General features: G+C 50.5%; 1 protein-coding gene across 4 annotated transcripts in view; it reads left to right on the forward strand.

The window, feature by feature from the left end:
* Window positions 1-11,331, forward strand: part of PRDM11 (PR/SET domain 11) — a 49,649-nt gene extending 38,318 nt beyond the window's left edge. For all 4 annotated transcript variants that reach the window (XM_075427524.1, XM_075427521.1, XM_075427522.1 and 1 more), the window contains 2 exons: window positions 850-1,500; window positions 2,337-11,331. In XM_075427524.1, the coding sequence (XP_075283639.1) occupies window positions 850-1,500; window positions 2,337-4,501 (2,816 nt within the window). In that variant the 3' untranslated portion in view covers window positions 4,502-11,331. The remainder of the gene's footprint in view (window positions 1-849; window positions 1,501-2,336) is intronic.
* Window positions 11,332-13,836: the final 2,505 nt, after the last annotated feature.

Consider the following 13,836-nt stretch of genomic DNA (forward strand, 5'->3'; position numbering starts at 1 on the left):
GGAAGCCATCAATGCTTGAAGTTATTTACAAGATAGAAGAATGATGGAAATTGAGCCAAACCTATCGTCTTTTGAATTTCCAGGTAAGGAAATCTGGCTATTCCCTTTTTTATAAGCAATTAATAATTTGTATAGGATTGCTTTTATTTTTTTTTTTTTTTAATCACTGAATGGCCACACTCTTAGACTCCACCGGGACAAGCTAGATGTCCCATCCTTGGAGGACATTCACCCATTGTAGCTCAGTTGACAATGAGTACCTTGGGGTTTAAGATTGCAAGTTATTTTTACTTGGAGCAGCCTCCAAAATGAATGAGATTAAAGGGGCCTGCAAACTTTATGCCATGGCTTGCACAGATGCTGGGGTTCTCGTGAAACGGTCCGAATCTCTCGCTGCACTGCTGTACACTTGATACCTTTTACCAAGTCAAAACAGGCACAGGTCTTCCAGCCAGCCGAAACGGCATTTGGGCTCTGGGCGTTAGCTTCCACTGCGATCAGTTGTTCAGCTCGTAGTCATTCACCTTGTAGTCCTCTTCCAGCGCAGGTTGGTCATACCTTTAGGTTAAACAAGCTGCCTGTAGTTTCTCTTCTCTGTAAAGTGTATGGGTCCTACTCTGCTGTGGCTACCAAGACTGTCTCCGTTTTTGCAGACGTGCCCATTAGTAGGGCTCCTCCTCTCGCAAGCCTCGGTTTCCACTGAGTTGTGTCAGTTCCCTGGTTTGTAACGCAACGTGCAGACCTGAAGGGGTTCAGACGGCCTTTTTGTTCTTTTTTCGTTTGAGTTTTAGATTGAGGGATGTTGCTCAGTTCCTGGTGATAATCCCCACCCCTCATCTTCCGTTCCAGGAAACAAAAAGTTGCAGAGGGAAAAGTCAGAAAAGAATGTGGAAAATCCAGAAGATGCGAGGGGGTCACTCCAGCTAGCCACCTTAAAGCAAGGGAAGAGCCCCTACAAGCGCAGCTATGACGAGGGGGAATCCCACCCCCAAACAAAGAAAAAAAAGATTGACCTCATCTTCAAAGATGTCCTAGAGGCTTCCTTGGAGTCTGCGAGATTTGAAGAGAACCAGTTAGCAACGAGTACGCCACTTTCCATCAGAAGAGCATCTAAATACCAGGCTGAAGACATCTTTGAGAGGTGTAGCAGTGCATTGCAGCATGGCTCCCTGAACCTCAGCAGAAACCGAAGTGAGGGGGAATGGAAGGTCCCCCACGGTTCCTCTTTCAGCTCAGCCAAAGAGGTGGGCATCCTTGAAGAGGAGGAAGAAGAGCCCTTGTCACTCAAAGCAGACAGCCCGACCGAGCTGTCACTGGCCTCTGCACAAGGCAATTCCCATGAAATCCCCACCACCTCCTTCTGCCCCAACTGCATCCGGTTGAAGAAGAAGATCCGGGAGCTTCAGGCTGAGTTAGACATGCTGAGATCTGGGAAGTTACCTGAGCCACCCGTGCTACCGCCCCAGGTACCCGAGCTCCAAGAGTTCTCAGACCCCACAGGTAAGCCTTGCCGAGTAACAGCGTTCTCCAAACCCTGCCCAAGGAGAGTAGTGAGATGCCCCTGTGCTGTGTACCCATCTAAAGTGTTTTGCTCTGAGTATTCAGGTGAACACGTGGTTCCGTGGAAGGTTCATTGTCAGGTTTTGTGACCGGGTGGGCCAGGAGCTGACACAGCTATGGGCACAGTGGAAAACACTGTCTGGAAAAGACTCTGTATGACAGCTTGCTCTCTTTGTTGCCATTGTAATTGATAATGCACTGCCAATAAAAAAGACATTCCATTGCAGACAGTTTGTTTGCTGTATTTTTGATGCATTCTCTTTCAGCGGATGCCCCTCCGCAGTGCCTCACATGCTACCAAAAAAGTCTGAATGACTCTGTGGTAACATTGAAATGTGCGCGCTTTGTCTATGAAATGATGTCCCACTGTGTCCCTTGTTGGAAAGCCCTCTCTGTTTCCTCCACTGCTTTAACATAACCATGTGTCCCTTTCTGAAGATACATTTCATTTCCTCCAGGAACATGCTGTTGAGCAGCCAGGAGCCTTCACCAAAGGAAATATGTGGGTCACACCGTGTATTGTGCAAGTGGCCAGGATGTAGTGTCCTTTCTTGCTGTCCATTGTGGCGTGTTGGAGACAAAGTTCATATGCAGAGACGTTGATTTATTTTCCCTTCAAAGCCATGATTCAAATTCTACCCACAGTGCACTGTGGGCAGGAGAGGACAGGTTGTGACCCACTCGTCAGGCAATGCTCTGCTGTCACCAGCAGGATGCTTCTCTAGCTCAGCAACTTTGTAAATACCATATTGTTTTCCTTTTTTTTTTCCTTACAGCTTCAGAAAGCGTCATCTCTGTTCCCACCATCTTGGAGGATGATGACCAAGAGGTGGATTCTGCTGATGAATCAGTTTCCAATGACATGATTGCTGCTACAGACGAGCCTTCCAAGATGTCTTCTGCAACGGGCCGGAGGATACGGCGGTTCAAGCAAGAGTGGCTTAAAAAGTTTTGGTTTCTGCGGTACTCCCCAACGTTGAATGAAATGTGGTGCCATGTCTGTAGGCAGTACACAGTGCAATCCTCTCGGACTTCAGCCTTCATCATTGGCTCAAAGCAGTTCAAGATACATACAATAAAGCTTCACAGCCAGAGCAACCTCCACAAGAAGTGCCTGCAGCTTTACAAGCTCAGAATGCACCCAGAGAAGACAGAAGAGATGTGCCGAAATATGACCCTGCTCTTCAATACAGCCTACCACTTGGCCCTGGAGGGCAGGCCCTACTACGACTTTCGGCCTCTGGCAGAACTACTGAGAAAGTGTGAACTCAAGGTGGTGGATCAATACATGAACGAGGGAGACTGTCAAATTTTAATCCACCATATTGCCCGGGCTCTTCGAGAGGACCTGGTTGAACGCATCCGACAGTCTCCCTTCCTCAGTATCATTCTGGATGGGCAGAGCGATGACTTGCTTGCAGACACAGTTGCGGTATATGTACAGTACACAAGCAGTGATGGGCCTCCAGCAACCGAATTCCTGTCTCTTCAGGAACTGGGCTTTTCTACAACAGACAGTTACCTCCAAGCGTTAGACAGGGCTTTTTCTAGCCTGGGCATACGTTTGCAGGATGAGAAGCCAACTGTTGGCTTGGGAGTCGATGGTGCTAACATTACCGCCAGCCTGAGAGCAAACTTGTTCATGACAATCAGAAAGACCTTGCCCTGGCTTCTCTGCCTGCCCTTTATGGTGCACAGGCCCCACCTGGAAATTTTGGATGCAATCAGTGGGAAGGAACTGCCGTGCCTGGAGGAGCTAGAAAACAATTTGAAGCAACTGCTTAGTTTCTATCGTTACTCTCCCCGACTTATGTGCGAGTTGAGGGTAACTGCTGCCACTCTGTGCGAGGAGACTGAATTCTTGGGGGACATTCGAGCAGTGAAGTGGATCATTGGGGAGCAGAATGTGCTAAATGCTCTAATAAAGGATTACCTTGAGGTTGTGGCCCATCTCAAAGACATCAGTGGCCAGACCCAAAGGGCGGACGCTTCCGCTATTGCCTTGGCCCTCCTGCAGTTCCTGATGGACTACCAGTCAATTAAACTCATCTACTTCCTGCTGGATGTGATTGCGGTGCTTTCACGCCTCGCCTATGTCTTCCAAGGGGAGTACCTTCTTGTGTCGCAGGTGGATGATAAAATAGAGGAGGCCATCCAGGAGATCAGCCGGCTAGCAGACTCGCCTGGGGAGTACTTACAGGAATTTGAGGAAAACTTCCGTGAAAGCTTTAATGGCATTGCTGTGAAAAACCTACGGGTGGCTGAAGCCAAATTCCAGTCGATCAGAGAAAAGATCTGCCAGAAGACCCAAGTGATCCTGGCCCAAAGGTTCGATTCCCGTAGCCGGACATTTGTGAAGGCCTGTCAGGTATTTGACCTTGCAGCTTGGCCCAGAAGCACTGATGAGCTCATGAGCTATGGGAAGGAGGATATGGTACAAATATTTGAACACCTGGAGACGGTCCCATTGTTTTCCAGAGAGGTTTGCAGAGAGGGGATGGACACCCGAGGGAGTCTGCTGATGGAGTGGCGAGAACTCAAGGTGGATTATTATACCAAAAACAGTTTTAAAGACTTGCTCAGTCACATTTGTAAATACAAACAGAGATTCCCCCTCCTAAATAAAATAGTTCAGATCCTCAAAGTCCTTCCCACCTCATCAGCCTGCTGTGAGAAGGGGCGCGCCGCCCTGCAGAGAGTGCGCAAAAACAACCGCTCTCGCCTCACGTTGGAGCAGCTCAGCGATCTTTTGACGATTGCTGTTAACGGGCCACCCATTGCCAACTTCGATTGCAAAAGGGCGCTAGATAGTTGGTTCGAGGAGAAGTCTGGTAATAGTTATGCGCTGTCCGCTGAAATGCTGAGCAGGATGTCGTCTCTTGATCAGAAGCCAATGTTGCAGAGCATGGACCATGGCTCTGAGTTTTACCCCGATATTTAGGAAGGAATGCCTCAGATGAGAAAGCTGTTGAATAATTTTTTAAATCTATACTCTAAACTTTGATATATTATATAAAATATATATATATTATATATATTAAGGAAAAACCCACACTGAAAATTTAAAAGTTAAGACGATGTGCGTCTGATAGAAGCTAAGCAGAATTTTAAAGATTGAGACAATGTTTAAACATTTACTGGTGTCTCCAATCATGGCAGCTGCAGTGTAGGTGGCAACATTTCATTCTATAGAAGCATGTGCTGGGGCCATACTCTACATGTTCAAACCTAATGATCCATAAGCTAGACAACGGGTCTTTGTCAACCTCATCCTCCCGGCAATTTCCTTTGTATGTGTGTTGTCGGTTTGTTGGATTGTTTTTTGTGTTGTTTTGTTTTGGGGTTGGATGTTTGGGTTTTTTCCCCTCAGTTTTATCTCTGCCTCTCTTTCCGTTGTTCAGTCCAGTTATTGAGCCATTTGAGCCTTTTGTTGACGACTGTCAGATTTCTGATTTCCAACAGAGCATCCCGTGCGTTTACGTTGCTCCCGGCTCTCCGGCTCCACCCAGTTCTCTTCTCTTGAGTGGGAGCTTTCTTCACTCACAGAGATTACTGGCAGGAGGGAAAGGCTGAGGATGTGATTTGGGGTTTTTCTTTTGGTTTAGAAACAGATGCCTCCACTAAACTGTGATGTCCCTTTCTCAGTTCTCCCTACTTTTGGGCTGTAGAGTAATACTTGGCTTTCAGGTCCTTTTATGATAACCGTAGTACCAGTCTATCATACATATATTATAACATGATGTCATGTGCAGACTATAAAATAGCAAAATAGAGAAGGCAGGGGGAAATTTTTGCATTTATATTTTTATATTGTAGGAGATAAATATATATATATATACAACTATTCATTCAAAACCAGGGCTGCTGTGGAAGCTAGACAGCCAATGAGTCAAGAGCCATCTCTGGGCGGAGATTCAAAGGCTTAAAAATTATATTCTAATTTACATTATTTATACTATGTCTTTATAATCCTAGATTGTTGTGGGTTTTTTTGTTTTGTTTTGTTTTGTTTCGTTTGGAATGACTGAAAGAAAAACCTGCTGCGGTTTGGTGGCAGGAGCTATCAATGCAAGATTATCTTGGATTATATTCATGTGATCATGTCCTACAAAGGTTCATGTATTCTCTTGTGACCAAGATAACATGTTCCACAGCACAGCAGACTGATGACAGCAGGAAGAAGGGAGGCTCTGCTTCTTGCTGCGGAGTATTTCTTCCTTTCTCGAAGGGATGCGAAGTCCAGCTGAAATGTGAATGGGGGACTTGCATCTTCCATCACAAAGAGATTGTTCTGTGGGCTTGGAGTTCTTCTTTGTTTTATTCTTTTGAAGTAAATGAGCTCCAGGCATTCACACAATATCACTTCAGGTTAGAAAAGAAAAAAAAAAAAAAAATCAACCAAACAAAAAAAAAACCATACCACACAAACAAAAAAGGTGCAAAAACTCCACAGATGCTAGTGCCTTGCCCTGCTGATGTGGCATGGACAGCACCAACCTGACCAGACCATCACGGGAGTGAGAGCCTGTTGACCAGAAGGTGTCTGAGCTGACAGGTTCTCACTTCCCAGAGGGACGAGCTTTGTGCCAAGCTGTGTTGTTTGGAAACATGATGGTGGTATCAGCAACACTGAACCTTTCCTTTCTCCTGTTACACCCCTGCCCTTGGTCTTGGTGCTAAGATATCTCTAGAACCGTTGCTGCTAGTTGATAGCTTTTCATTTATATAAATATATATATATAATATTATTTTATTTTTTAAACTTTTTTGTTTGTTTTCAATGGAGATGTAGCATGTTTGGAACCAATCTCTCTCGGAGTCACTTTCACTGCCAGGGTTCACGCACTGTCTTCCCCGGGAAAACACGCACTTCTACCTAGGTCTCGCTCCCCTGCTGCTCAGCCCTTTGCCCTCAGCAGAACCACGCAGCCAGCGCCGGGCAGAGGCCTGCAGCCAAGCCTCGGCTGTCAGACCCCACGGGAACAGCTGGACCTGTGTCGGTTGGAGGTTTGGAAGCGTTTCCCCTCCGTCCCTGTGGGACTGGGGAGGGACTGAGCCCACCCGAAGCATTTACTCCCTGTCCCCTCTGCCTTTACCTCGGATGGCATGGAAGCGTCGCAAGCTCGGTCAGGGCGTTGCGCTGCCGCAGCGCTGGGGCATCTGTGTGCAACACCTAGCAAGCGAAAAAACGGCTTCGTTTGCGTTTCTTTCTGTCTTTCCCAATAAATGGTGTGATTGAGTTGACCCGTTCATCTAGAGGAGTAAAAATTAAACTGGAAACCCTTAAACTGCAGACTTGGGCCGTTGTTTGCCAGACCGTAAATTAGGGATCCCTCGGCACGAGGTGCTCGTAGCCTGCCGGGGCTGGCGAGTCGGCTTGGCCGAGGGAGCTGCCGCCAAGCTCACAGAGCGGCTCCCCACCACGGAGGTGGCAGGCGCCCTCCCAAGTTAAAGTCTGAGGAGACATTGAAAGGAAAAAAAAAACCATAAAAAAGGCAGAAGAGTTGCTGCTCCGTTACCCTCTGACCTGAAGATGGGCACGGTGAACGCAGGTGTCGAGGAGAAGGGGACGGACGCACTCGCGGGGAATGGGTGAGAAGGGAGAGTCTGCCCTGCCGAGTGTGCACGCGGCAGCAGAAGCAAGAGCGGCAAAGATATTTGATGCAAGCTGCTGTGGCTGTTGGAGAGGCTGTAAAGACAGCTTCCCTCCTCCTCTTTCTTTCGTTTCCTCTTTCCTTTGCTCAACTACATAGCTCTTTGTGGGGGGGGGGGAAGAAAATCGCCTGCCTTTCGGCTGGCAGCAGCGAAAGCTTCTAGGGACGTGGCTCTGTCGCGGAGACCCTGGCGGTGCCCGGGCTGCGCGGAGGGAAGGGACGCTCGCGGGCAGTCTGCAGCCACCTGTGCGGGCTGAGCGGTCCCTGGGGCCGTGCTGAGCCACCCTAGAGGCCCCGTTACTGCTCCTGCTCTGAGCCGCTTTACTTCTGCCACTGGGGAGAAAATGGTGCCTTGCCTCGTCGGCGAGGTAAGAGCTGCCCAGAGGCCTGTTCAGAAATGGTTCCTCCAATTTGTCGCTCCTTTGGTTCCTGTGCAAATCCCGCTCTTGTCAGTGACATCTTTCACCGGCTGCTCTTGTTCCTGATGGCAGAGCAAAACGTGCCACAAGTGGTGTTTTTTTCTCCAGGCAGTCAGCTGGCGAAGGGAAAGTGCTTGTTTCTTCTGCGAATAACTTTGCGCGTGCCTGTGAGCGGTGCCGGTAGGAAGCGGGATTCCCTGCCACGGGATGCTGCGGATACCCGCGATGGGAAGGGCCAGAGACCCCCTGCGTTGGTGATGGGGGGCAATAGCCCGTGCCAGAGCCCAGCTCCCCCAACACAAACAATTCCCTGTCGTGCCCACGTCAGAAAATAAACCGGGCCTTTGTCCTAGGCAAACGCAGGTGCTTTGCGAGCTTTCCCCCTGGGTCTGCCCGCCTATCTGCGATCTGTAGCTGTTACTCCCATGGATAGTCTGTGGATGGAAACGTGACTGCCCGCAGGAGCAAGGCAGGGTGGGGGGGGAATACCAATGCAAAGTGCCCCTGGCTCCCCAGTGCCCCGCCGGCCCAGCCTGTCCCGGGAGCGGGCGCATGTCTGTGCCCTGTGTGCAGACCCCGGGGGCAGCGACAGGCTCGGGGAGGGCCCGGCGTGGCGCGGAGGGAGGCCGCCTTGGCTCGGAGATCACTGTCCGTCGGGTTTAATCAATGCCTTTCCTGCTGCGCCGAGTGAGCAACAGGAGGTTGTTTTCAGTGTGTTGCTCACAGTGTCTTGAACTGCTTCGGCTGCAAAGAGAGAGGGTTTAGATTTTCTCAAATGATCTCTTTATTCTCTCCTTCCCCTGGCATCTTGGCTATGGCATCTGACTGAATAATGCACACTCCTCCAGACCCTTGGGTTTGTGTTTCTAGCCTGTGGGCTTTTTGGTTGCCAGTTTCCCCTCTCCACTTTTTTCTCAGGCTCCTTGCCTCTTTTACCCTGCTATGAAGCAGAAATCCGTGAAGCACATGCAGACCTGTCCTTCTGCAGGGCTTGCCAGTGGCCGCAGGGGTCCGGGCCCTCCAGCCACGAGACCGAACTCAGCAGGGATAATCCTCACAAGAGACCAAAGCTCTTCCCCTACCAGCAAAAGCACGCAGGAGCCATCGGGGGTTGCGAGGCGACGTGGTGGGCAGGGTCCCGGCGTGTCATCTGCCTGGGGTCTCGAGCTGACCGCAGCGATGTTCCCCGTGCTGGTCGCGCTTTTGCTGATGCAACTCCTCAGATGCAATTCAGGCTCGGTCCATCTCTTTCTCACAGCACAAACTCAACCAGGTGGCCCGCAGGGTCTTCGGGGTCCCCTTTCTTTCTTATCTCATGACTATTGCTGCTTGTTTGACCAGTGGGTAAGACAACCGAGACAGCCGGCTTGCAAATAAGCAGCAACAGCCTCTGCTTTTGCAGATTCCCCTCTCAGCCCTGTTGAAAGAGGTCTTAAAAGCAGAGAAATGGTACGTTGCTCCCCCAGCCATTGTATTCAATGCAGTAATGCCTATGCAATTCCTGTCTCCCTTGGAGACACGTATGATGTGTGTGCATGTAAGCTAGTGTATGTATACAGTACATATGCGTATGGTCTATATATTGTATATACGCACATCCCAGTACATATACACACAGTACAAAAGATTAAAATCACATGCTTATATATCTATAAATAAAATCCTATATATTTATATATTTCTATGTTTTCAATAGATATAAAGATATAATATAGAGATAGACTCAACCACCCTTGTGTAAGGCCGGCCCTGTGTTCTGGCACAAGTCACGTAACACTGAAGACTTTGGACTTTGGGATAGTTTTAGCCATACACTGTGGCCTACATTTACGTGTATAGCACTCTATGGAGAGGGGCTTTGCTGTGGTTAGGGCAAGGGGTTTCCTTGCTGGCATGTTAACCAAGTGCTAAATAGGGTTTGTGTAATAGGGGAATGTCTTGGTGGGGGAAAATGCTCGAGTGTCCTTGTCTTCTCCTGAGTAAGCCTCTGGCTGAGGTCCTGTGTGTTCACACTTGGACAGATACATATACCACCCTCACATGCACTTTTCTCTCTCTGCACGGATGCGGTTGGCAACTGCGGGTACCGGTGCCGTGAAAAGGCACTTTGTCCTGCTGGGATAAAGGCAGCAGGAGAGCAAAGGTGTTACTGAATGGAGGGAGGGTCGCTGCCGCGCGGCCAGAGGTGGCAGGGACGGCGTACGGAGCTGGAGCAGCACGAAGGAGAAAGGACTGTGAATTCAGGATGATAGGATGGGAGCATGCAAGCCCCACTGGGGAGGCACATGCAGGTCTGTCGGGTCAGGCGGCCGCTGCTTGGCTGCAGGAGCCGCTCTGCTCCCTCGGGCTCGCAGCCGCCCCTCGGCCGGTGAGCAGCCGGCCTGGCTGGGGCCCGGGTGCTTGTGCTGGAGGAAAGGGAACAATGTGCTTGCATGGCAGACGTGGTTGGTTGCGCACGCATGCCTTTGGGCCCCAGCACGCAGCGTGCTGACCTTGCCAGGCTGCGGCACCAGAGGTTGCGACCCTGCCCGTGCGAGCGGACACCGGTTTTCGCGTGACCGGCATTTCCGTGTTGGGACTGGGGTGGATCCGGGCGATGGATCACCCTTCCCCGAGTGTCTGCCGATGCCGGCAGGATGGACAGCCACCCCATCCCTCTATCCGTCCCTTCCCGCAGCCGCTGGCAGGAGCCTGACCCCGCTGCAGGGCGAGGCCTTTGGCTGGCAGCTGGGGACACCGGTGTGTGACCTGGTGGCCGGGCTGGCGGTGGGCGGTGGGTCCTTGGGCTGCTTCCCACCAGGGGCGAAGGGCAGGCCTTGCAGCTCCATGGCGGGCCTGGCACCCGCTGTGCTCCTTGCCGTTTGTTTTAATAGTTGGCGTCGGTCGGTCGGAGGGTGGGTTGTAATTCCGACGGCCGAGTGACTCCTTACACTGGTATTGCCTGAGCAGCCGCTGCGCACGCTCTCCCCGAGCCCTGCCGCACACCTCAGCACCCTCTCCCCGACCCCTCTCCTCCACACAACTGGTAATCCACCTCAGCCGCAACCCAGCGCCGGCGGGGACTCCCCCGGCACGTGTTCCTCACGAACCTCAGAGACGGTTTCCTCGCCCCCGGCCCCCACCTTCGGATGCCACTGGCACTCGCGTCGGCTCAGCCCGCGGCCTGCCCGCCCGTGCCGGCGGTGCTGCCGCCCGGCGAGGGGCTCCCATGCACTGCACCTCATGTCGAATAAGCTCGCTGGGCTACGTGGGGGAACCGTGTCTCATATGCTGTAATGTCCCGAATGCTATAGGAGGGCTACGGAGTTTTCTGCCAGTCATGGCATCCTCATAGACTCACCCGACTGTTGGCAAAAATGCATTTTCTACTTCCAGAGAACGAGAGGTTTTGTCTCAAACCTCTCCATCCACATCCAAGCACAGCCCTGCTGAACTGTTTCAAGCCATCTCTCACCCACCCACCCACCACACACACCCACCCATGAAATGAGAGAAAAATATCTAGAAGTCTATTACTACATATGTATTAATATGTTAATATCACTCTTTTGGAGAACATTAAAATGTTATTACTTTACAGACTATGCTTTATAGTACCTGTGTGAAAGGACCTAGGACACTGGATACGAATAGAGCTATGTTGATATATCATAGTATGTACACGAGAACCTTCCTTTTGTCATATTATCCTTGTAATGTAAAATGATTGTTAATAAAAAAACATTTAAATTTATCGAGTTGGGCCACTAATTCTTGACATCGTTCTTGGAGATTTTCTCAGGGCAAGGGCATCTCAGCTGATGCACTCCCTCTTCCCCAGTCCACGACTGTAGGGAGCGGGTACAATGCTAAGTCACCCAGAAGGGTCAGCAGCAGCCCCCCGAGGTGCTGGTAGCTCTCCCTCCTGGGCGACTCACTCCCTCACGTGCTGGGCGTAGCTGCCACCCCTCGACATCCTCACCACCGGGAGCAGGTCCAGCATGTCCTGTGATGGAGCTGCATCGTTTCACCACGGGCTGGGTCATACCGGTGCTGTGCCAAGGCAGCCGTTCTAGGCAGGTACAGTGGTGGTATCGTTGGCTTCACTGCGGTGGGCTGTGCTTGTAACGCACGTTGGTTTGGTTTGAAGGACGGAGACTCTTCTCCTGAGCTCTATATGCTCCAAAGCCAGGGGAAGCTGGACTTTTTCTACCCATAAAAGAAAGGGCTGGTTTAACTTTGGATTCTTCTTCTTTGACGTGAAAGTTTAGGTTGAGGCTGGGTCCATGGTGGGTTAACTAAAAGTGCAACTTTTAAAACAGTTCAATGAAATAGGAGTAATTTTGTACGTGGAGGTTCTTACAGCTGCTAAATCAGCACGGGCAAGACAGCCAACCTCTGAAACAAGTGCAAGTGCCCGTGGATTAGCGCTGGGCTGTGCGTTGTGTTTTCTGACCAAACAGCTGTCAGAGCTGTGAACGTTGCCTCCTTGGGCTCAGCCTGGCTGCTGCAGGAGATGCACCCCGTGGCGAAGGCACAGCAGGGACCTGTCTGCATGGCAGTGCAAGCAGGGAGGATGTTGCAAAGCTTTAAGCCAACCCTGCTACAGGGTGCCAACGGCAGCTAGAGAGAAAAAAGGCAGAAAAAAAAAAAACCTTCCAGCTCAGTTGCTCGCTCAGCTGTAAATGTGTCTGTGGGTCAGTGGGGGGAACCAGAAGACACAGGAGGAAGCTGTGCAGCCAGCTGTATAGATCCTGCAATGTGGCACCACGTGCTGCAAGTGTTGATACTGATCGTATTGCCGAGCTTCAGCATGTTGAGGTGAAAGCTCTCCGAAACAGGGCTGGCTCTTTAATTTAACCGGGTCTTTTCCAATCAGTCCTGGGTGTGGATACTTGGGAATGGATACCAGCAGATAAGCCAGTGTTACATGAAGTGGACAAGCAGCTTAGTCCTCTAGCAAATGTTTAATGCAATGGATGTGTACGGTGTAACAAGGTTTCTGCTCCCTCTTTGAGGGTCCACTGTTATATGGATGCTCATAGTCTTGGGCTTTAACCTGATGCCCAGCTCTGTCCCCCTGGTAGCTCTTCTGGTTGCAAGGTGCCAGTGCTATGCAGCGGGCTGGTCCTCCTGAAGGAGAGCAAATTTGGGTGGAAATTCTGGCCTTGAGGGAGTTTTGGGCTGAGAGGGCTCTGGGCCCTGGGGAAGCGTGCATGCAGACACGTCACCCCGCAGGTCGTGGGCTGTGCAGAGGCTTTGGTTTCAGCGTGAATGCCCCACAATTTTAACGAGGGATGGTAGCCACTGGGGCTGGAAGTAAGAGGCAGTTTACAGACTCAGAAATTAAAATAGGCCAAAATTAGTGATCCAGTAGAAAAGGCTGCTTTTAGTGACTTCCTCGAAGTCATTGAGCAGTCCAAGTATTACAAACAATTTGCCGTTTTCTGACAGCTTTCACTGTAGTGATTTAAAACTGCTTTGTTTTGAACAGCAAGCAAGCCGAGCAAAATCCTGGTGGTTGTCAGGGCTTAGCTCCAACTGGACAGGCTCCGGGTTTGCTGGGCACCTGGCAGCCAGCGGTGGAAGCCTCATCTCTGGGTTTTGCCTCTGCTAGTCAGTTAGCAGCACACAAAGTGGGATGGTGCTCCACTTTCAGCAGCTCGACCATGTGTGAAGAGTAAGAGCAGCGTGTGAAATGCATTGCTGATTTGTAATTAATATCCTAGAAGTGGTTTTGTGCTGTGAACACTTGACCGCCGCCACCGTTGGCAGCAATCAGCCTCCTAGCTGATAACTTCAAACCAAGGACTTAAAAGCACGATCCCTTCAAGCAAAGTGAACGATCTGAGCCAGTGTCAGGAAGGGAAGCTTGCACAAATTTATCTGATCTAGGGCTAAAGGTGCCCTTCATTTTTAGGACCACTGATTCTCATGTCAATAGGAGTGAAAAGGAAACAGAAAAATTCCGCCGTGATGGTTGTCATCGCATTAAAGCCTGGCATGCTCTTCCCCAGCTCTGCTGGTGTCCTGGACATGCTCCACGGAGATGGCTGTTTTTAAAACTTGATTTAGGAAAAAACCCCAAGGTGTAGTTTCTTCCTGGAGACAGGAGGGCTGTGGTGCCTGCAATGCTGAGGGCTCACAGGCATAACAGGAGGGGGTTTGCAGTGCTTCCTGGGGGCTGTCTTCCCTGTCTGCCTCTTCTGAGGCAGGAGGCAAAG

Source organism: Opisthocomus hoazin, chromosome 7 (genome assembly GCF_030867145.1).
Source record: "Opisthocomus hoazin isolate bOpiHoa1 chromosome 7, bOpiHoa1.hap1, whole genome shotgun sequence".
Taxonomy (NCBI): domain Eukaryota; kingdom Metazoa; phylum Chordata; class Aves; order Opisthocomiformes; family Opisthocomidae; genus Opisthocomus; species Opisthocomus hoazin.